Source organism: Achroia grisella, unplaced genomic scaffold (assembly GCF_030625045.1).
Source record: "Achroia grisella isolate CSIRO2021 unplaced genomic scaffold, CSIRO_AGI_Agris_v1 utg511, whole genome shotgun sequence".
In the NCBI taxonomy this organism is placed as follows: domain Eukaryota; kingdom Metazoa; phylum Arthropoda; class Insecta; order Lepidoptera; family Pyralidae; genus Achroia; species Achroia grisella.
This window is the reverse complement of record NW_026712905.1, coordinates 4,673,423-4,697,510: the sequence shown is the minus strand read 5'-3', so window position 1 is coordinate 4,697,510 and position 24,088 is coordinate 4,673,423. Positions and strand designations below refer to the sequence as shown.

Genomic DNA, 24,088 nt, shown 5'->3' with positions numbered 1-24,088 from the left:
ATATTAAATTATAAAATATCAAAATTAACATTATATAACAACAATTTGAGCAGTCAAATTATCAAGATGCAACATATGCACTAAACTAATACACGATATGTATAATGGAATTACTAGGAATGTACAATGTGATTTGAACATTTGTCATCTATTAAATATTATACTGATCCTACTATTATAATACTGGTATTAGACTATAACAGGTATTCTATGTAGCTTGGAATAGTCGTATAGAAATATACTTTATTAGTCAATGACATTTCTAATATACAAAGTAAAATTATTGTACTTTATAATTGGGGCATTTATCATAGGAAAATATTATCATTTCCATTGCTTACATCTAACAAATGCAGTACAATTCGATTAAAATAGGTATATAACGTATAATATATTGAGGAATCAAAAATATGTCTAAGTACAACTGCTTGGCCCCATTCAGTTCTATATTATATACACAACTTAAAGTAACATTTAGCTACGTGAGTGGCTGGCGTCCTTGAGGACGGGACGGAGATCAGGCAGAGAGCTAACTCATCTGGTTTTGTCACTGATTATTCAAATCAGGTACATCTTTAAACCGAGATTGCGTAAGTTGAGCGAAATCTTCATTTAGTTTATTAATTTTTTCGGTAAACTGTAAATTTTAAATATTACATTAATATTTTTTTGTTTTAATTCACATTTACTATATATACCTCAAATAATATCATTGTACTTACATCACAGTCATGTGTTTGTGCATGTTTTCCTTTATTTCTTTCTTCTTGTATCCTACGGTTTACATGATAGTTTATTTGATTTTGTAATTTCAAAAATATCTTCCTGTATTCATCTTGTATTCGATTTATTTCATTGTTAACATGTGCATCCTTCTTCGTCACATAATCCTGGAAAAAAAGTTTCATGATTTATTTATAAACATTAAAAACATAGATTTTTTTTTTAGTTTATTACTGTAAAATTAGAGAAAAACATGATTATTTCCAAAAATGGTAATAACTTTGGGAAGTTTGAACTATTATGGTTTAATCACAATTCAAAATAATAGATCACTGGAATGAGATAGGATGGATTACTACCAATAATATACCATTTGATATAGATAAAATAAGATAATTTGATAGTGATAAACAACTATGAATATTTTATATACCTTATAAGTAAACACTGTTTTCTTAGCATTCTTATATTTATCTTGTAAAATTTTATGTTCTAATTGTAATTTTTCATATTTCTCGTCAAGTTGTGATTGCTTAGCTTGTAAATCTGTTAATTTTGTCTTCATGGCATGTCGCTCCTTTGCACATAAATCCCTTTCACTCTTCAACACGTCTTCTAGTGAACCGAATCGCGTTGCTCGTTCTTTATACCTTTCGGCTTTCAATCTCCACTCTACAACACTATCTTTGGCCTTTTGACATTCCATTTGCAATTCATTGTGATCTTTTATGAGCACTGAAATTTCATTTTCCTTAGATTCAAGTATTTGTGTCACCTTCGCTCGTTCCGTAAGTATAAACTCTTTCAAAGTTTCTACTTCCTGGGCTTTTCGTTCTAGAAGTTCTTTTAATTTAGATATAGTGTTGAGATGTTCATTCTCCATTTCTTTAATTCGTCTTGCACAATTCATTTCCATTGTTTTCATTTCCAATGTAAATTTTTCAGCTATTTGGTCTCTTATTGCTTTTTCTCTCATCATTAAAGTTGTCTGTAATTAATGGAAACAACGAATTATGATTGTGTTAATCCTAATATAACATCATAATTAAATGAAGAGTAGGAAAAATTTGTACTTTAGACTAATTTTCTGGAAACTTACATAGAAAGTCAAAATTATGTCACAGAACTTACAAAAATTTACTAACAAAAAATTGGATTTAGTGACAAATCTAATGATTTCTTCTTGATTTAATATTTTTTTTCCAAGTCTCATATTCAATAAGTATCAAAATTATAATTTGCTACAAGTTTATTAAAATTAATCTAATAATTTGTAAATTACTTGTATTAAATTTTCTAGTGTAATGATTATCACAGGTTCCACAAACATAGTGTGGTTTAGATCATTCATACAATAGTCGTATGGTTAGGTTTCTATTCAATGTTGATAGGACATTTAGATTTATTACACTAACTACTGAAAACAAATAATTTTCGTACAGTCACTCTCGAGATATATTTTAAAATGAAATATAAGTTACCTTTGCAGCAAGACCACCGTCGTCATCATGGTTATCACGGTTATCACGATCGTCCTGATCGTCACAGGTGGTGGGAGTAGAAGTATTGGTTGTATCAGTATTAGTGGCCACGTTGCGTTGCTCGCCCAACTTGCGGAAGCGATCCACTATGTACTGTTGGAAGAATTCGGCTTTCCCTTTCAGTTCTCGCATCAACTCCTCATTACTCTCCTGCGACGCTGTCAATGAAATTATTTATTGTAGTAGTAACTGTGACTAGAGCGGAAACTTTTCAACTATTTAATAAAAAAATATTATAAATATATATAATAATGGTATATTTTATATACCTGTACCTGCAACTTAGTCCGTGTGGAATTTAACTTTATTTTTTCTAAAATAAAAGTAGCCTAAGTTACTACTTATTACATCAGCTACCTGCCAAAAATTGGTCCAGCCATTTCAGAGATTAGCCGGAATAAACAGACAGACAAAAATAGTAAAAAATGTTATTTAATATAAATACGGTACATACTTGATGTATGTACCGTATTTATATTCATATGCATGTAGTAAAAAATGGTTATATCAGTAGTACAGACACTCCAATTTTATTTATATAATAATAATAATAATAATAATAATAATAATAATAATTTTTATTTTGCATCCAATATTTACAATTTAAATTGTTCCCTGGTACCTAAACTAAGTAGAAACTTGTATTTTAGGTACCAGTTCCCTCCTCTTACATACAATTCACAATGTTTGGAATTACAATTTATAAAAAGACAATTAAATAAGTTAATAACACAAGCTTATCATTATTTACTTGCAAAGTGTATGTGTATGTGTGTGTGTGTGTGTGTGTGTGTGTGTGTGTGTGTGTGTGTGTGTGTGTGTGTGCGTGTGTGTGTGTGTTGTGTATGTGTGAGAGAGAGGATAAGAGAAGAAGAATATGTATAGATAGATGTAATAATTGCGTATGTTTATTTCCCAAAACGGCTCACAAAGAAGTCAAAAGTGACACAAAAAAGATGTATAAAAATACTACAGTCATTTAAATTTGTAGTATTTTGATGTCTCTTTTATAATGAAATCATACAAATATTTATGACAAGCTATCAACAACAGTAACAATTATTTTCAAATATTGAATTCTCGTCTCAATATATTTTAATACCATTACAGAATTTACAGATCGAACAAAGGTTATAAAGAGGAAAGATTTCTTTTTGGTTCATAACGGATAAACTCCAAAATAATAAATTAAAAAGTATTTCTTACATATAGATATCAGTGAGCAATATGGGCTCAAAATAAAATAACCCTTAAATAAATATTGAATCCGTGCGAAGCCAGGGTGGGTAAGTTTTATAATTAAATTTCAGCAATGCTACTCACCTAATTTAATGTTACATTTGCTAAGTTGATCGTCAATGTACCGAATATGTTTTATATGTTTTTCACATTGTGTACATGGTTCCATTTCTTTCCGCATAGCACTTTTCTCATCTGGAAATGTGGTAATTTGTAGTAGGATATTTTTATAAAACTGATAAGCCACATGATGGTAAGGATAACTGTGTCCTATGGCATGGCAGAGGGTATATCATTACATGACGGCCGTAGTTTTTTTTTTTTATGGATGATAATGGAATGGTGCACCCGCCTGCGCTAACGGTGTACGCTGGCGGGCCACCAGTGGAGGATGATAAGATGAGCATGAGGTCAGGTCAGTTAGCCCATCGTGACAAATTCATCAAGAATTTAACACGATGGTTTCCAGGGGGAACCGCGTGGAGGTCAACCTGACATGGTACATTGCTAGCAATGAGATCATAGTCCACATTACTAACAAACCCCCCCCCCCTGACGGCCGTAGTAGACCTCAGTAACTCTGTCATTATTACCTGGCATATTTAATACAAAATTATCTTTTTGAGTATAAATCAATGACATGAAGGGTATGAAGGTATGACACGTTAGTCCTACGGAATATTAACGTACAAGTATCACGGCCATATATCTGATAAACTATTAATTGTTTGCCGTTCAAGTTACATAAAAATAAATTGTTTAAATGTATCTAATGAAATTACTGGTTTACCTGCAAGATACTTGTTGAGTCTATCAGTAAACTCTCTTTGTTTATCTGTAAATTCCTTTTGTAACTCAGATATTCTTTTATTAGCTTTGTCTAGTTCTTCTTTCGAGTTATTAAGATCAGATGTTAGTTTTGTGGTTTGTTGTTTTTCTTTCTCTATTCTTTCGACATACTCTTTCTCCTGTGATTTGAAGAACTCCTTTTCTTTTTGTATTTTTGTTTGTATGTCTTTTAATTCTCTGGATGTAGCATCACGGGTACTGCAAGCCTATAACATTATAAAAAAGTTTACTTTTTTTCTATATAAGTTAAATAATAATAGAAAGTTAAATTTTTCAAATAATGGCCTTTGAAGTGTTCAGTTCACTATTCATGGTCTTTTTCATCAGTTTTATTATTGGAATTTTTATAACACTTGTATAGATAAGTGTCAATCAGGGTTGAAATGTAAGTAAGTAAGACTAAACAATAAATAAGTTCATTTGTGTTACCTGCAGATACAAATTTTTCAGTTCCCCATTCTCTTTGAGAGTCTCTTTAAGTTGTGCGCTACATCGTTCCAATTCACGCAGCAAGCCTGCATTTGCATCTTGTACTATAGAAGCCCGGCTACCCTTCTCAGATTTCATTTTATCGTATTCCATCTCCAGTTCTGTGCATTTGATATCTAGCTATAACGAAAAAACACAATATACATTATATATATATTATGAGAGAGCTGAATTAAAAAAACGCAATAATGAGAGTTTTTAACCACTGTCTAAATAGAATTAGAAATATAAATTATATTATCTATAGTTGTTACTTAGTTTACGAATAATACTCCTTTTGATCATTTAGCTTCATTCACGTGTTGTTCTAATAGGACATATAATTGAAAATCTGAAAGATAGTTGCTAGATTTTTAAAAATTTATCTGTACGTTCTAACCTAAACTTTTACGATTTATTAATGTGAAGGTAAAGAGATATGAATACAAATAAATCAATCATAATACGAAATTATTAAGTAAATATTATAAAAGCCTATATATTTTTTATATATGTTATATGCTTTTCATCTGTATTTGATTCTCACTCACACAGTGAAAAAAATAGGGAGTAAACAAATGTTATATTTAGACCTAAATAGCTTTTGATTGCTTATCCAGTACATACTAAATTAATTATCATATAAACAATGGCAAACTTCATTCTCCAACACCTCATTACATTTGAAATTTCAATACATATATATGAAAGTTTACAGTTTTATATGATTAGTTTTTACTTTTTTTAGTTCAGCTCTACTCTCTTCTATCTCCGATTGCAGCCGCTCATTTTGCTGTTTGTAACTTTCAAGGAGTTCACTATCTGTATTGCTTCCCAACAGTTCAAGTTTGTTCTGCAGTACGGCGATGCATGAGTTCAACTGCATTTCTATACCTTTATGTTCTTCTATCTTCGATCGAAACTCCGATTCTTGTTTACGGTGATGTTCTAGTTTCTTGTCCCTATAATTTTAGTATATATAAGTCCCTCAATTTAGTTACGCCTAAAAACAGATTTAACTAAGCGAAAATATTTTATTTTGAGCTCAAGCGAATAAAATATTTTAATGAGGTTGTGCCTTCTGGAATCTAGAATTTCCAACCTATATAGGTATTGTAAATTGAATTTCGTAACTATATCTAACAAATATTGTGCTTACTTGAAACACTATTAGTTTTAATTAAGCAAAATGTTACCTTTTCACAATTTCTTCCTGTAGTGTAGACAACTTCTGTAACTGTAATTTGTATCTACTCAAAACTTCCTTCAGTGATGCTAGTCGTCCTGGTGATGGTGTATCTCCTACGGTATTATAAAATATATTTACATTTCTTGTATACAGCAGGTCCAGATATGGATGTAAATTCAAAATCCTTAATGTGAATAGCTATTTATGGTCTTTAGTAAAGCGCAAAGGCACTTTTAGTTATATTTTGATTAGACTTCCTATTAAAAAAGATGTCAGCAAAAGTTAATTATTAAGAAAATCTACATTACAAGTAACATATTTTTTGAAAAGTTATGGTGCAGAAGCGGATGTTCTACTACATACCTAAATATAATTACTTAGCAAAAAATGAGATATTTTCATAATCTGATTGAATTAACAATTCTTCGTCAATGGCGCATAAAAAAATTATGACATATAGCGTCAGAACATATATTAACATACCTAAATAATTACCATCCGGCAGTGATTCACAAAGTATCTGATTGAGCGTTGCGCGATAATTTTCGTGTTCTTTTTGGCTGGAGGCTAACTTGTTTCGACATAATACCAATTCATGGGCCGTTACCTCTAATTTAGACTAAAATGGGAAAAGTGTTACATTAACAATAAACTTCCTTAACATCTAGAAGGTGAAAGGCCTTGGCACTGTCTGTTTGCATAAAGAGATATGTATATTACTCTCTGATAATGTAGTTATCCATTGGAGAAACTATGTCTTGTATTATCGAAGATTATTCATTACGAACATACAAAAATCAAATCTTTGATTGATCTTTATAATGTTAGTACAGATAAATTATTACCCCTAATTCCTTGACTTGTTCCCTGGCAGTGTTCCTCTCACTATTGAGTTGCGCCACTCTTTCCTTAAGCCGCGCCGCCTCTCCATTTACCAATCTACTTTGCGCCGCTTCTAATTCAGCCGCTAGACGGTTTATAGTAGCACCTTTTTCTATCATTATTTCTTCTTTTTCTCTATCTCTTTCCATACAGCGGCGTTCTAGAGTTTTTATTTCTTTTTCCTTTGAAATATAAGTTACGAAGACAATAACATCAAATTGGAATCATATGTGATTGCTTAAATAATAAATTTGTTATCGTGACTATGTTCATATAGATTGTTGTAATATTTATGAGGGTAAATGATTTATCATGTATTTGTGGGTGCATGGATAATAAAGTCAGTCTTGGTCGAACTTGCATTTTATTCACAACATGGTGACAGCGGTCCTATATATTTATTAATTATTAGAGCCAAATATCAAATATAAAGTGATATTAGTGCGTAATATTGTTATAAAGATAGTGACAAACAACAATAAATATGGTTCGACCGTCGGAATTAAAGGAGGACCGGCGTGTCGCGCGGATGCGTATATATTGTATTTTTGAAGGCATCTGGATGTAATAAGGAATCATCTGATGTACAAGCTAGTTTATTAATAAACTTAATCGGTCCGGAGTTGTTTATACCACTTTCAAATTTGACCTTTTACTGGTGAACAAATTTGATGAACATTTCATAAATTCTTCACCAGAAATCAGCAAGGTAAATTTATAAGTTTAAAACACACAGCAGTGTTTAGCATCTCGAATGGTCTTATATCGCATCATTTGTGGCGTCGTTGATGGAAAGCTGCGCGACCGGCTGCTACGATGATCTTACCCTCGTTAAAGATATGTCGCTAATGAAGAGAAGCGACAGATTGAAGGCACCAAGGTGGATAAATAACGGCATCGGCTGTATTTACGGTGCAAGCCGAGCGTCGCGGAATGGTTCTAAAATAGAAAAGGCAGTATGGCCAGCGCCCGACGTTTTATTCCGTTCAATGCTGGGCGGTTGTGTGCACATGAAACCTCATTGTGATGGGGGACTTCGTTGTCCTGCCAAAAATGCTCAGTGCTTTCGGTGTGGTGGAAAAGGTCATTTTAAAAGTGCTTGTGCTAAAATAAAAAACAGTGTCTATCAAATTGAGGAAGATATATCTAGTGATGACCAAGAGTTATACGTGTCAACAAACAGACAGACAATAAATGGTATGAAACTTTATCATTATTTACTATGGTGTTAAATAATTAGATACGGGTTCCGATTTTTATATCTATATGTATAAAAAATTAGGTCTACACTTGTCACAATTAAATACTAACAAAATTAAGGCTATATCATTTTGTGGAAATCCTATTCCTATAATGGGATCATGCCATATAAAGTGGATATATAAAAACAATACATATATGTTAAAATTTACTGTCCGACATAATTGTCAAAGTGTGTTAGGCAAATACGTCTGTTTTAAACGTGTGTATTCAATCAATTTTGAACAATATAGTGATTTATTTCATTTAGGCAAACTACCAGGAATGTATAAGATAATAACGATGCCGGGCGCGCAGCCGTCTGTCCGTTAAGATTCATCTCTAAATACAGTTAAATCGAAAATTATAAAAAAATCGCAATAGTTGTCGCGGCTAAAAAGGATTAAATGTTGAATATACTATAAATATTTTTACAAAAATTATATATATATATATATAATCTATGCTTCGGAACACAAACGTTTACCGTACGGTATAAACTGGTCACGCAAAATACGACAAATATTAGTGGATGATGTGGAAATTCATTGATGATGTTCTGGTTTGGAATACGAGAATCAAAGATTGATACTATTGCTGGATAGGGCACGCGAGGCAGGTATAAAATTCAATAAAGAAAAGTGTATTTTGTGTTGAAGCACATTTAGGACACACTTTTAGTTTTAAATCACAACCTAAGGTTAAATTAATCCAATTATAGCATATATTCGACATCCCACCCCGATGGAACAGCTTCACGATACGGCGGTACAGCAGTTGAAAGACTCAGTGTGCGGTGCTCCCGTAATTATTCTACTCGCGAACCAGTTCTGTTATCAGTAGATGCGATATCGCTCAGGAGTATAAAAGCCGGCCGTCCAAATTTGCATCATCCACACTCACTGATACAATAATACGCACAAATAAAAAAGATCTGTTGGCAATAGTATTTGCTATATCAATATGTGTGTATGTTACGGTCGAAACAGTCCACCAAACACTATTTAATAAATCCTTAAATTCGGTTCCCGCGCGATTACAACGTATGATGCTGCGCATTCAGTGTTATGATTTTACAGTCACATATAAACCGGGAAAGTACATGTATGTTGCTGATGCTTTATCGAGAGCCCCAATACCAGAATTATTACAGGAAAATATAAATGAGGAAATTGCAGAGCAATCGTGTTTTCTTATAGAAAATGTAAGGTTTAGTGATAGTAAAATAAGTTTAATAAGGGAGGCAGTAAAGAAAGATCAAGAATGTCAAGTAATAATTGAATACATAAAGAAAGGTTGGCCGGATAATAAATATTTAGTAGATGAAAGAGTGAGAGGACAGTGGTCTTACAGGGAAACCCTGGAATTTATAAATGGTATAATATTCAAGAATGATTTGGTTTATGTTCCATTACAGTTGAGATCGGAAATGCTAAAAAGATTACATGACGGGCATTTAGGCATAGATAGATGTAAACGACATGCACGCGAGGTTATGTTTTGGCCAGGGATGTCAAGGGACGTGGAACAGGTTGTACGTCACTGCCGCACCTGTGCTTTGCGGGCAGCGCGTCCCACACGTGAACCTCTATTGTCTCATACAGTTCCGTATTTACCATGGTCGAAAGTAGGTTCGGATATATTTGAATACAACAAAAAATATTTTTTAATATTAGTTGACTATTTTTCAAATTTCATTGAAGTATCCCCTTTAAAAAATATAAATAGTAAGTCTGTTATTCTAGTCTTGAAAGATCAATTTGCAAGACATGGCATCCCGAGTGAGTTGATTACTGACAATGGGCCGGCATATGCATCCAAAGAATTTAATGAATTTTGCAAGAAATGGGAATTTAGTCACATTACAACGTCACCGAATTATCCCCAATCCAACGGTCAAAGTGAAAAGAGTGTACGGACTATCAAGGACATTCTTATTAAGTGCCTAATTTCTGGTTCAGATTTTTATCTAGGATTGCTAAACTTTAGAGCCACACCAAGGGACGGTATTAGCTCACCAGCAGAGCTGTTGATGGGACGAAGGCTCAATACTAAGTTACCGGTGCATGAAAGCAAGTTACAACCATATCGCGACAACACTCGAGATTATGAGACTATAATTCGTAAACAATCGCTTAGCAAAAAATATTACGATCAACGGTCAAGGGCGTTAACAGAATTGAAACCGGGTCAATCGGTAGTCATGGCAGATACTAGTGGTAGAAAATGCGTACGGGTGGAAGGACGAGCCCCACAACCTCGTTCATACTTTGTAACCGACTCCACAGGACGACGGTACAGACGCAACAGACGTCAACTGATTAAAGTCGAGACTGATATAAAAACACAGAGTTCACCCCAGGACGAGGGACAGGATACCCAGGATATTGACCATTGGTCCAGTGCAGAGAGTGGTGGCGATAATGATGGAAATGTGAAAGACTCTCCCACCATATCCAATGCACAAAAGCCCACAAAACGGACACGCAGACTGGCTGCTGCAGCAGCTCGCCTTAATATAGCGAAATTGTATCAAAATTAACTTATTTAATGCCTAATGATATTATAATTATATTCATGTGATTGTTTTAATATTTTACAACAGTACGCATGTAAATAGTTTATACATATGTCATATTATTTTAATTAATAATGCATGTTATGTATTTTATTATTTTAATTATATTGTAATGAAATGTAGAATGATCTAATTTTAACCTACAGTTATGTACTATTTTTAATTCTTTAGCAGTAATTTTACTTTTAATTCTTCAGCACAGATTTTCTTTTAATTTTTTCTTTAGTAGAATGTAAGTTATATATACATACATAAGAATTTAAATTTTAATAATGTAGTAAACGAGTAGACCTACTTATTGATTATAGTTATTTACTATCTCAACAAGTATACAATACAACGGTCTATAGTTTTCATTTTATTAAAACATTATAATAATTATTGCCTATTTGCTGGGCAATAGTCTAGAATGTTATGTTTAAAATATGTACGACCAGTTAATTTACATTAATTAAATTATTGTTCTGTGTTAGAATAATACATACTCCCACACATATTTTTGATAGGGAAGATGTTGTAATATTTATGAGGGTAAATGATTTATCATGTATTTGTGGGTGCATGGATAATAAAGTCAGTCTTGGTCGAACTTGCATTTTATTCACAACATAGATAAATGTAGTATTGAATTAAACATGATTAGTTAAGTTTTATATATGCAATGTAATAAATACTAGACATGTGATAATGGAGTTCTTAAAACCTTTTTAAATTTCATATACTAAATTTATAAGTTCACACATTGGTGTTTATTAAATATTAGCTGTTCCCACGACTTCGTTCGCGTGGAAAATAACTTTATTTTTCTAAAATAAAAGTAGCCTAAGTTACTCCTTATTACATCAGCTACCTGCCAAGCCAAAAAAAGTCCCGTGAAAATCGGTCAACAAACAGACAGACAGACAAAAATTGTAAATAATTTTATTTTTATTTATATGTATAAATTAATGACTGCGTTCAGCTAGTTGCAAAAATATGTAATATCACATTAGATACTTACTTTGTCTTCAAGTCTGTTTTTGGCTTTTAACAGGTCATTTTGCAGTCTGTCCGTTTCATCTCTATGTCTAAAATTATAAAAAAATCATGTGTAAATTAAATGTTGAATATACTATAAATATTTTTACAAAAATTATATATATATAACCTGGAACACAAACGGGCTGGTCACGCACAAGTATGATGTGGAAACTATATTGGAATACGAGAATGTTGATATACTCCTTGTATCTGAAGCACACTTACTACCAAATCACAACCTAAGGTTAAAAAATTATAGCATATATTCGACATCCCACCCCGATGGAACAGCTCATGCGGGCACAGTCATAATTATTCAGAAGCACATCAAGCACGATATTCTTCAGGAGTATAAAACGGAACCAATACAAGCAACTACAATAATGCTACAGGATAAAAGAAGATCTACGGCTATATCAGCTGTATACTGTCCACCAAAACATAAATTAAAAGAAGAAGCATTCACTAACTACTTCAAAACTCTTGGAGATAGGTTTTTATGTGGAGGCGATTGGAACGCCAAAAACGTTCACTGGGGATCACGACTGACCGTACCTAGGGACCGCGAAATGAAAAAAAGTATAGATAAAAATAACCTACATATACTAAGCACAGGTGAACCCACATACTGGCCAACAGACCCACAAAAATACCCGATCTTCTGGACTTCTTTGTGTATAAAGGATTGTCAAACAACTATTTAAAGGTGGAGAGTTATCTTGACAGTAGTTCAGATCACACGCCTGTAATTGCTACAATAAGTACCACCATTATTGAAAGACCAGTTAAGGAGCGCCTCTACAGTAAAAGAACTGATTGGAAGGCATTCAGAGACTACCTAAACGAAAACCTCGACATGAAAGTACCACTTAAAACGGAAGATGACATAGAGGGTTACGCAATGACATTAACAAACTTAATACAAATAGCAGCATGGAAAAGCACACCAGCTGCCACATTAAAACATGGTAGTAAGAATATACCCAGGGATATAAAATCCTGGAAAAAAGACGACTTAGAAGGGTGTGGCATTGTAGTCGACATAGCCAAGACAAAAGAGCGTTTAATAAAGCAGCTGCAGACCTAAAAAAAGTACCTTAAAAAGATTGAGGAAGAGACCCTACAGAATAAATTGGCTAACCTGAATCCCCAAGCTAAAAACGAATACTCACTCTGGAAAATGGTTAAAAGTAGCAAAATGGCTCCACAGGTTTCACAACACCCCATCAAAACTAGGGATAATACTTGGGCTAGAGCATTCGGACAGTTCCTAAATGAGGTCTTTACTCCAAATAGCGGTGATGAAGAAGCCGAAAAAGAGATACTTGACTATATTAGGCCTGACTCCCAATTATCTCTTCCAATTAAAAGCTGCTCTCCACGAGAAGTCCAAAGAGAAATAAAAAACTTGGAACTAAAGAAAGCCCCTGGCTTCTGCCTGATTACAGCTGAAGTTCTCCAACAGCTTCCTAAAAAAGGTATAGTCGGTATAACACAACTATTCAATAGTATAATTAGGATTGGACATGTGCCAATGCTATGGAAAGTTTCAGAGATAGTCATGATTCCCAAGCCTGGCAAACCTCCACACCTTGTCTTCGTACATACCAATAAGCCTACTTCCAACCTTATCGAAATTATTTGAGAAATAATTTTACGAAGGCTAACACAGGTATTAAATGAAAAAGAAATAATTCCTCAACATCAGTTTGGATTCAGAGTTGGCCATTCAACAATTGAACAAGTCAATAGAGTTGTCAACAAAATACGAGAAGCTCTAGAGAAGCTATTCAAACTGAAGAAACACCTTTCAGATAACTTTTACATACTTTTAAAATCTTATTTAAAGGACAGATTGTTTAGAGTCAAAATCAATGACACCTACTCTACCTTTCATGATATAAAAGCCGGAGTACCGCATAATAAAGCCAATCTGGACATATGGCATCGAGTTATGGGGATTAGCAAAGAATTCCAACATAGAGATTTTGCAACGGTTTCAGAATAAAACACTCAAAACCATAACTGCTGCACCTCTATTCATTAGAATAACAGAATTGCACGAGTATACAGGAATGAGAACAATCAGAGAAGAAATAGAGCACAGGACAAGAGTATACAGAGATAGTTCTCTCCCGTCAACAGTCCCACAACCAATCTGTTAAAGGCTTGGTAAGCCAATTGCAGGATAAAAATAATAAAAAAAAAATTATATATAAATACATACCTGTCTTGCTGTTCTCTGAAGAGTGCATCTGTGTCGTGAGAATGAGCAACCTGTAATAATAATAATATAAATTTATTTAGTAAGTATTATTGATGTTAATACTTAATATGCATTACAAATAGTATAGAGGAAATTAAAATTGGCAGCATATATACACATTATTACACATACACATAGTCACACAAATATAATAAAACAATTAAAAATCAATATGATACTATAAAAAAATTCTTAAACATTAATCTGCTGCAACCAGAGCTGCATATTTTCAGCAAAGGCCTTAGCATCCAAACACACAAAAAAAAATATTGAAGTAATAGCTCTTTACCTGTAGTGTATGTAGCCTTTGTTGAACATCCTGTAGGCTAATGTTAGCTGATCGCAATTCTATTTTAAGCTGTTCTTTATCTTGGTCACTCTCCACTAATTTTTCTGTGAGAGTATTCACTTGTTGTTCAAGCTCAATCAATTTATGCTTGCTAGATGCTGAAATTTTTATACAATCGAAATTATTTAATTCGTAAGTATTCAAAAGTTTACAATTATTATATTCAAACAAAACATATAAAAATAAAGGAAGCCATAATCAATCACATAATATGTTGTATACAACCATGTCTCTTAAGATATGATAATCTTTGTGACATATCTCAATTCATAAATCTCAAAAACAATATTGAATTTCAAGTTAATCATTAAATGAAAAGATGGGTGAGACATATCATGACTTGGAATCTAATTATCACATTGATGTATTTGACACAATAGAACACCCCTTTACCTTATGAAATTTATTTAAAGCTATTCTAAACAAGGGGTGGTAATTAAAATAATATTTATACAACAATTAAAATATTATTCAATGTCATACTTGTGTGTTTACACACCTTATTATTAGCATTTCATTACTTTGCTTAATGAGAAGTTTTTTGGAGAGTTTGGAGAGTATAAAGTTGAATTAAACCAGAAATAATTATTTTTACTGTTTAAAGTCCTACATTATATCAAAATAGTATAGCTTAGCAAGTTGAAATCACTTTTATTTCCATCTTGTATATAACGTTGGAAAATAAAATTTATAACATTAAAATAGTATATAGGTTTAAAATATATCTATTTAATAATGATATCATACTAAAAGTCAAAGCTTTATGGACTTTTCTATTCATTGTTTAAGTTTATTTAATTCATGTTTTAAGTAAAAGGCTTATAACTTTGAACTTTCAATGTTATGTTAACATAAGTATTCATGTAACATTCATGTGGGTGGTGCATTATCAAAATTGGAAATTCAAATATCAAGTATTAAAGTAATTAAATTAATAGTATGCATACAAAAGAGTAGGATCGAGTTTGATGTGTCAACATACATAAAGACAAGACAATAATCTTTAATTTTATAAAAATTAGCTGTTATATTGGTTTTAGTTAAATAATTTTACCTAGCAAATGATGGGCTTCTTGCAGTGATAAATCAGCTTTATCTCGGTCACTGACAGCAGCTGCAAGTCTAGCTCGCAGGCTGTCAATTTCACTGTCCAGCTTTTCTATTTGAGCTGCCAATTGTTGACATTCTTTCACACGCATCTGTTTATTATGATGTCATAATAATTAGTTATGAAATATAATACTTAATAATATTGTGAATTTAATTATAGCAATCTTACTTGTCTTATAAAAACAATTTTTTTTAACATCTGGGGAAAAATAATCATTATTATTGTGAATGTAAGTTAATTTGTAAAGTATTTCACATCATAAAATAGATAAAGATAGTATTTGGTATAGAAAAGAACAGGCTACTTTTTCAAAGTGCCTTGACAACCTTAGTGGCCTAGTAAAAAAATATAATAACATGTATCAGTACTTTAGTTATAATACAATCTTTGCTCATGTTGGGACTAGATGGTGCTGTGTAAATTATCCAGGTTATTACTGTTATTAAAAATATGTAATTAAAGCAGATCAAGGGCCCAAAGAAGAGGCTAAATGCAGAAAGAGAGTCTATGTAACCAAAGTAGAATGTGAAGGAGTAAGTTGAAACTTAAAGATAAATAAAATACTGATTAGTGAGTGTCTCTTGGGTACATATACCTTTTACATTTTAACATTACCTCATACATAACTTTTAGCTGTTCATTATTCATATACTCATGCCTTGCATCAAAATTATTCATGCCATTTAGATGACCTGCAACCAATATTTCATTGATCAATAAATAAAACTTCTGAAATGTAGAGTGGTTTCAATATTTGAAGTAGTGGACTGTTAATTAATTGTAAAAATAGTTTGGCAATTGATATTATCCATGTCAAGAAAAATATTTTTCAACTTTTGCAACTATTCTTATAAACCTTTCTTTAGTTAATTTTAAGACATCTCATTGTATACATATATATTTGTTGGTTGGTTGGTTGGTATACATATTAATTTGAAATTTTAAAATTTCAATTTGACTGTTAAAATATACAAAAGATTGTACAGTAAAGTTAGCAATTTCTTTCAAATTTATATGAAAGTTATTCAGAAGGCTTTGTAATTTTACCTCTCACATCTTGTTGGAAGCAATAGTTTTGACCATCACCAGCTCCATAAGGACTAAATGGGAGTTTTAGAGGATCATCTTGATGCCTCATTTGAGCCATATGGTTTTTTGGAGTTCCACAATATAGTTTTGGAGATTCTGGAGTGTGTTGCTCTTTTAAATGGTTCAGAGATTCAACATATGTGGGTAGCAGTCCTGTTCTAGGTTGTTGTGCTGTAAGAAAAATTACAAAGGCAGATATTATATGAGTTAAATTGGGTTGTAATAAATTGTATAGAAGTAGGAACTTCCTGAAATAATATATAACAATTAAACATGAGATTTTTAAAATACTTACTACCATTAGTGTGAACAGCGTCGATAGTAAAGTTTGCACTACTGTTTACAGAACTCCCTTCGTCATCGTCTAACAGATCATCGAAAGCATTAGCCAATTTATGTTTGAGCTGAAATTAAATATAACGGATCATATAGATATCTAGAAATTAAATTTATATTAGTGCATTATTATAATAAAATAGGCATTTTTACTTCCTCATTTCGTCGTTTTTGATCTTCCAGTTCTTCCTGTTCTTCCAACCTGTCTTGGGCACTGTTATTTACATGTATGCTCGGTGCACCCTGAAACAGGCTCATGCCTGGACCTTCCATATTATTTCAAAAGTTTATAGTAGATATAGTTGAGGAATATTTAACTCGAAAGATAATATAATTTTAAGCTATTAGGCTAATTTGAGTTTGAAATGTGGGTTGTTCTTAGGTAAACAAAATTAAAAACGAAGTTTCAAATAAAACATGAAGCAAAGTCAACTTTACAGTACTTTAGACAACTAAGATTTTTTTTTATATTTTAATGGCTTGGTTACATTACTTTTTTGCCAAATACTATTTATAATTTAAACGAATTTCATAAATAGAAAAACATTTCGCTGCATTACATTCTCTACAATTATCAATTACATTATCTTTAGATTTTTTGATAAAAAATGCAATTGAAAACAGTAACGATTTTAAATTACCTCTAAATACTAATTGCGATGGTGAGAAAAATATGTTGCGCGTTTTATAAGCTACAACGACGTTATTAATAATAATTCTCAATAACAATGAAATAAAATCTAGAAGTTTGTAGTTGTTTAGTGATCGTTACAATCGTGTGTTTACAACTTAGCTTCCATGTGCAAATGTTTCACGTGAAATTGCAAACCCCATAATTTTAATCCATTATTCAGAATTTAGGAATTCAGAGTTCTCAATAAAGTTCTTATATTATATGTAGACCTCTAAATCCTGCTATATCGGTTTGTAACAAAATTTAATATTTTTTGTAAACCATTCGAAAGTTATAAATGCATGTCCACGTGTCCAAAGCCGTGAAACTAAGAAATCAAAAAAATATACTGTGATTACTTTTAGGCGGGAATTTTTTAAACCAAAAAATATATATTCTAATAAAAGTAGATTTTAAAGAAGAATAGTTTTTTTAATAACCCCATAGAATTTAATAAATAGAATATTAAATAGTTTTATTGGTATTTTTTTCTTAATTGATTATTTAGCGTGACCTGTGTGATTTTTACCATTTTGCGGTATACATCATGATAAGCGAAGCCATGTGATTGATATAAATATATCTGTCAAACAATAGTAGGCTCAAGATGCATTTTGAGTAATATCACATATTAATATCGAATTGTTTGCTAGTGTGTCGCAATCCTTTCCAAAATAAGTATAATTTACTGAAAGTAGTTTTTTTTGTTCATTGATTATTAGTGGCAATCAATTGTTTTAAAATCATTATAATTATGGAATTTCAACATGTTACCCACGTTTTATTCGATATGGACGGTTTAATATTAAGTAAGTAGATTTTAATTACATTAATTCACTAAGCAAGCACTAATTCATTTAAATAATCAAATAGAAAAAATATTTAATACATAACAACTGGTTAAACAATTAATAAGAGGAACTCAGGCCTAGTGATTAGAGCAGACCAGTCCCTACAAGCAGCACCCGTTCACGAGTATGACGGATGAGCCAGCCATCACTGCGTTTGACCATATTTTAGGGCCCAATGACCCGGCCCACCACGCAGCCACAAGTTTGGACATTTTAGTGAGCATGACTACTCAAAACACTAGACCACGTCATAGCTACTTACAATTGCCATCTGATAGTTATAGTATTCACATTTTACATGCAAGAATGCATGCGGCAATCAATACAAAACCCGCTATGCTTTCATATTTCTAAAATAATTAAATCAAGAAAGCAATGAGAAAAATAAATTATAATGTTGTATGCTAATAAACTAATTATTTACTTGATATGTTGTCATCTATGAATTCGTCTATCCTGTAATAGGCTTTCTTACACAAAAATTGTTTAATATAAGATTTGAATCGCCTCTCTGTCAGATTTAGTGGCAGTTTATTATAAAATCTTATGCAATTACCATAGAATGAATTACTGATTTTGTACAGATGGCATTTAGGTAAAATTAGCTTACTTTTAGTGTGTAAGTGTCTACTTGCAGTCTTTGAGTTTTTTTAAACTCTCTAAGTTCTTTTGTGTATACATTATATTTTCATAAATGTTATGTGAAGTGACAGTGAGGATATTTGATTTTTTAAAACACTGACATAATGACTCTCTCAAACCCATACTATAAATAGAATGTATGGCTCTCTTTTGTAAAATAAATATAGTATTTATATTGGCTGCTTTACCCCACAGCAGTATGCCAAATGACATAATGCTGTGTAAATAACTAAAGTATACAAGTTTAGCCATCGCCGCATCTGTTAATTGCCTAATTTTTCTAATTGCATATGCAGCAGAACTGAGTCTACTGGCCAATTTTGAAATACGGGGCCCCCATTGTAATTTCGAGTCCACTGTTATACCTAAAAAAACTGTATCATTAACAAAATTTACTATTTCATCATTAAGTAATAACTGTGTATTTCTTGATCTTACATTAGGAAGTGTAAATTTTATACACTGTTTTGCTGGAATTTTATAATAGGTTATTACATGTAAACCAATTTAATATAGTAGGTTTTAGGGACATCAAGCATCACTGCTTTTGTAATAGATAAACCTATGAGCCTCAGGTGATAATTTTTTTTAATAACAATTAATATTCAAATAATCATTAAAATGAGTTTATAATTAGAACTGGTATGCTACTAAGTTAACAGAAAAAATACAGATTTCAAATTATTTTGATGTTTACTTACAGATACAGAAGATTTATATACAGTAGCTTTTCAGAATATAGTATCACAATATGGCAAAGAATATACATTTGATATAAAGTTAAAGATAATGGGTCGTCAAAGTCATGAGTCTGCACAGATTGTAGTGTCCAGTCTTGATTTACCAATTTCTCCTGAAGAGTTTATGGAACAATGTAAAGAACAATATGATTTGTTGTTCCCGGAATCAAAACTAATGCCAGGTATATTACAATGAAAATATGTTGATTGATAAATTGATTTATAAAACATAGTTTAAGAAAAATAACTCAGGACAATAAACAGAGTTTGTCTAATGGGTACTATATAACTAATAGAAATATTTTACACAATCTTACAATCTTCTTATATTCACACAATCATACTCGTAAGTGCTAATATTTGAATTGTGCAAAGAATTAAACCAGCTACCATCAGTAGTAGGGTGGTCAGATCGCGAGAACAATAGAGCTGTCATTTGTATTTTAGATATGCAGAATATCTTTTCAATTAGTCTACAGAATAAGTATTTTGAGTTTCTAAATTTCTATTATATTCCACTACCAGACTTGTCTAGTAGGGACCACCTATAAGTGGAAGAAACTAGCATACTTTTGTCATGCTAGCCAGGGTTGGTTGTTGTAAGCAGTACTTAATATATGATATTAGTTGTTTTATTATCATAACATTGATTTTATTTTTAAATATTTGCAGGAGCCAAAAGATTAATTGAACATTTACATAATAATAATGTGCCAATTGGATTAGCAACAAGTTCTAATTTAGAGAATTATGAGTTGAAGGTGAATAAACATCATAAAGAGCTATTCACTCTATTTCCATACAAAACTATTGGCTCATCAGACCCTGAGGTTAAGAGAGGTAAACCACATCCTGATGTTTTCCTTGTAGCTGCTTCAAGGTTTCCAGATAAACCAAAACCTGAACAGGTAAATATATTTTAATTATCCACATTTGGTTTGATCATCATATGAATGGGCTTCATTTATACATTCAGGATTTTTTACTTTTGTCTTGCATATTTTTTTCAATTGACTACATATGTAGTAAAGTATAATTTTATAAGCAACTGTATATTTGTATCTATATTTTTCTGTAAATAAGTGTAAATATTGTTTGTACAGTGTTTAGTATTTGAAGATGCACCGAATGGAGTAAAAGCCGCTCGTGCAGCTGGAATGCAAGTAGTCTTAGTCCCTGATCCAAGAATTGACAAAAGCAAAACTGTGGAGGCCACTCTTGTGCTAAAAAGCTTAGAGGACTTCAAACCAGAAGTCTTTGGTTTACCACCATTTGATAAGTAATTTCAGTAGCTTTTACTAACTACATATTTTGACCATAGATGTAAGTTTAGGTTTGTGTCTGTAGAGAACTCAATAGCAAGTAGTAAAATAATGATACATAGTTCTATATCGGTGATGAAGAATAAGTTGAGGACTGTTTTTACGCTACATGTATTACCAGATAAGGCGAAGATCTGTCTTGCCAAAGCCAGATTGACAGTCAGAGATTTGCCAAAACCAATTGTTAAGATAAAAGTTGAATAGCGCTAAATATCAAGTGTACTGGACATTTTGAGTGATCGAATGAAAATACAGTAATTTAAGATGCCATAATCTAAGGCCGCGAAAAAAAACTGGAGATTTAATATGAATAACGATAAGTTGATAAGCAAAAGGATAAGTTGATAAGAAAAATTAAATTGACTCGACACTATAGAGATATATATTTGAATAGCGAAATAACTTGTAAATATCAAATTATAGCTCAGGTTTTAATAGTGGAAAATACTTGTAATCCTACAAAAGTTTAATTTTGTCATTCACAACTTGTTCTTTATGAACTCAAATTCAAAAGTACTTTACATATTCAACATGTATCTTAAGACGTTTTTACAAAATACTGGTTAACATCAATGTTGATCTTGTGCTACAAGTACAGTTGATTTTATAAACTTATACCCGCGCAGGCGGGTTTAAATTTAGCAGTCCATATTCATATTAAAGAAAAAACCTAGGACAATTCTACATCTATGTATGTATATATATAAAGTTGTATTTTTACCACAAAAAAAACTGTGTTTGTAAATGTAGTGTAGGTATCATACATACATACATAAAAGACATTGTCTCATACGAAAAAATATAACAAGCTGTTGTTGTTGCTCAGTCAGTTACATAAAATGTAGATAAGATAAAAGATCAGTTATGTGTTTTAGAGTAACTCTTCCCTAGTTTATAAGGAAGTAATGTATAGTAACGGTAATTTACGGTATATAATATTATAGAAATACAATTTCAATTGTGATATATAAAAAAAATGTCTTTTAAGCCGGTTACCCACGTGCTATTTGATATGGATGGATTATTACTAAGTAAGTGATACTGTCAGTAGGTATATATATTTATTATAACAAATTATGAATTTATGTGTACAAAGTATTAATAATAAAAATGTCATTGATTATATTTATTTTATTTTTGAACCTTAAAATATATAATAATACTTTTAGAGGACGAATGGAGGTGATTATTAAATCTTCTCCTATAGAGCATGGGTTATATGTGTGTATATAATGAACAAGTACAATATTATTGCAAAATATGACTTAAATACTGAAACCATACATGCGGTAAGTATGTGATATAATATCATATAATTGTCTATATATATTGTTTTCAGATACAGAAGACTTATACACTATAGGATTTCAGAAAGTAGCTTCGCGTTATGGCAAAGAATTTACGTTTTCCCTAAAATGTAAAATAATGGGCCAGCAGAGCAAGGAATTTGCTAGCATTATTATAAATGAACTTGATTTACCCTTAACAGTTGATGAATTTTTAACAGAGATACGTAAAGTTTTTAATGATTTGTTCCCGCAATGCAGAATAATGCCTGGTGAGTTATCTATCTAATTAGAGAAACAGCTAATCGTTAGTCATAACAAATGTCGTACTTTTTTTTCTAAAATCGTGCTCACATTTTCAGATTGTTCCTCTTCACTTATATTGTCAGATGAGACGAAGAAGTGAACTTCACTGAACCTGTTGGAAAATTCCGTTTTTCAATAGCATCCGAACCGAAAATCCGTTTTTTTACCAGTTGCTATATTATGCAAATGAGTAAAATAATTTGATTATATGCGTATACTATGTACCTATTCATATTATAAGAAAAATACAGTAAGGTCCACTTCTCCAAGTTCTTTGACAATATGTGTCTGTGCATATATGTCTCTTCCAGAAAAGCAAATGGTATCATATTTTCTTTGTATTGATCACTATTTGCAGGTGTTGAAAAGCTTATTTATCACCTGCACAGGAATAATATACCAATGGGTTTAGCAACAAGCAGCAGTATAGAAAGTTATGAACTGAAAGCAGGTCGTCATCAGAAATTATTTGATTTACTTCCATTTAAGACATGGGGTACGTCAGATCCACAAGTCAAGAACGGTAAACCCAGTCCGGATATATTTTTCGTAGCTGCAAATAAATTTCCAGATAAACCAGTTAATGAAAAGGTATATTGATCCGATTGATGATCCATTATTCTCCCTACATATTTATTTAGCATTGACATAAATGTATTTATGAATTTAGTAACTTGGCAAATGAGGAGCAAATTTTAGGTTTAGTCGGGCCGTTGGGCCGATATGTTATGTACTCAATTTTGGAGATAGTCCGTATAAAATAGCGCGTCAAAAGAATTAATGATTATAAGTTGAATGAAGATTAGATGTAAAGTTCTCAATCTAATTAATTGCGATATTTAAACTGAGTTTTCAAAATTTATTACTTTTAATTTATGGATCTAGACGATTTATATTCTTTGCTGATATTAGCAGTTTCATGAGTACTGCGTCATCTTGATCAATGGTCGCGAGTTCGTTACTAGCACGATACAAACTTTTCTGTTTATGAAGTCTGTTTTAGTTGTGTTGACACAAAAAAGTCTATCAAATACCTAGTACATATATTCAGAGACATATAGTTATAATATAAAACACTACAGTATGAAAAATATAAGTTATATATTTATTTTTTATTTAGTGTTTGGTGTTTGAAGATTCAATCAATGGAGTAAAAGCTGCGGTCGCGGCTGGTATGCAAGTAGTGATGGTACCAGATCCACGTCTAGATCGATCCCTCGCTACTGAGGCCACACTTATATTGGATAGCATGGAAGAGTTCCAACCGGAATTATTTGGATTGCCACCATTTGGAAATTATTAGTAAATTAATGTATAATATGAATCACTAATAAGCAGTTTAAAATAAAATAAAATATATAGGTATTCTGTAAATATTCTTTTATTACC

The 24,088-nt window shown here is 31.7% G+C and overlaps 2 protein-coding genes across 7 annotated transcripts; one reads left to right on the top strand and one right to left on the bottom strand.

Annotated features, from left to right (window-relative positions):
• Positions 1-544: 544 nt before the first annotated feature.
• On the bottom strand, positions 545-17,324 carry LOC131846503 (centrosomal protein of 152 kDa). Of its 2 annotated transcripts, none has more exons than XM_059195825.1 (19): positions 17,033-17,324; positions 16,842-16,947; positions 16,502-16,714; positions 16,070-16,146; positions 15,398-15,542; positions 14,284-14,441; positions 13,956-14,005; positions 11,709-11,775; positions 6,855-7,073; positions 6,493-6,628; positions 6,017-6,122; positions 5,560-5,782; positions 4,782-4,961; positions 4,294-4,558; positions 3,588-3,698; positions 2,205-2,422; positions 1,157-1,711; positions 723-890; positions 545-637 (listed from the first exon to the last, which is right to left on the bottom strand). In XM_059195825.1, exons 1-19 carry the CDS (start codon positions 17,150-17,152, stop codon positions 548-550), a joined length of 3,207 nt encoding a protein of 1,068 aa, XP_059051808.1. In that variant the 5' UTR covers positions 17,153-17,324; the 3' UTR covers positions 545-547. The 2 variants fall into 2 exon arrangements, with proteins under 2 accessions (XP_059051808.1, XP_059051807.1); XM_059195824.1 differs by having other exon boundaries at positions 16,839-16,947; positions 17,033-17,323.
• LOC131846506 (pseudouridine-5'-phosphatase-like) lies at positions 2,398-24,077 on the top strand. Of its 5 annotated transcripts, none has more exons than XM_059195831.1 (6): positions 2,398-3,550; positions 19,749-19,967; positions 20,458-20,693; positions 20,889-21,064; positions 22,447-22,665; positions 22,756-22,861. In XM_059195831.1, exons 2-5 carry the CDS (start codon positions 19,835-19,837, stop codon positions 22,526-22,528), a joined length of 627 nt encoding a protein of 208 aa, XP_059051814.1. In that variant the 5' UTR covers positions 2,398-3,550; positions 19,749-19,834; the 3' UTR covers positions 22,529-22,665; positions 22,756-22,861. The 5 variants fall into 5 exon arrangements, with proteins under 5 accessions (XP_059051814.1, XP_059051812.1, XP_059051810.1 ...); XM_059195829.1 differs by lacking the exon at positions 2,398-3,550 and adding an exon at positions 13,912-14,034; XM_059195827.1 differs by lacking the exon at positions 2,398-3,550 and adding an exon at positions 18,131-18,361.
• The last annotated feature ends 11 nt before the right edge of the window (positions 24,078-24,088 follow it).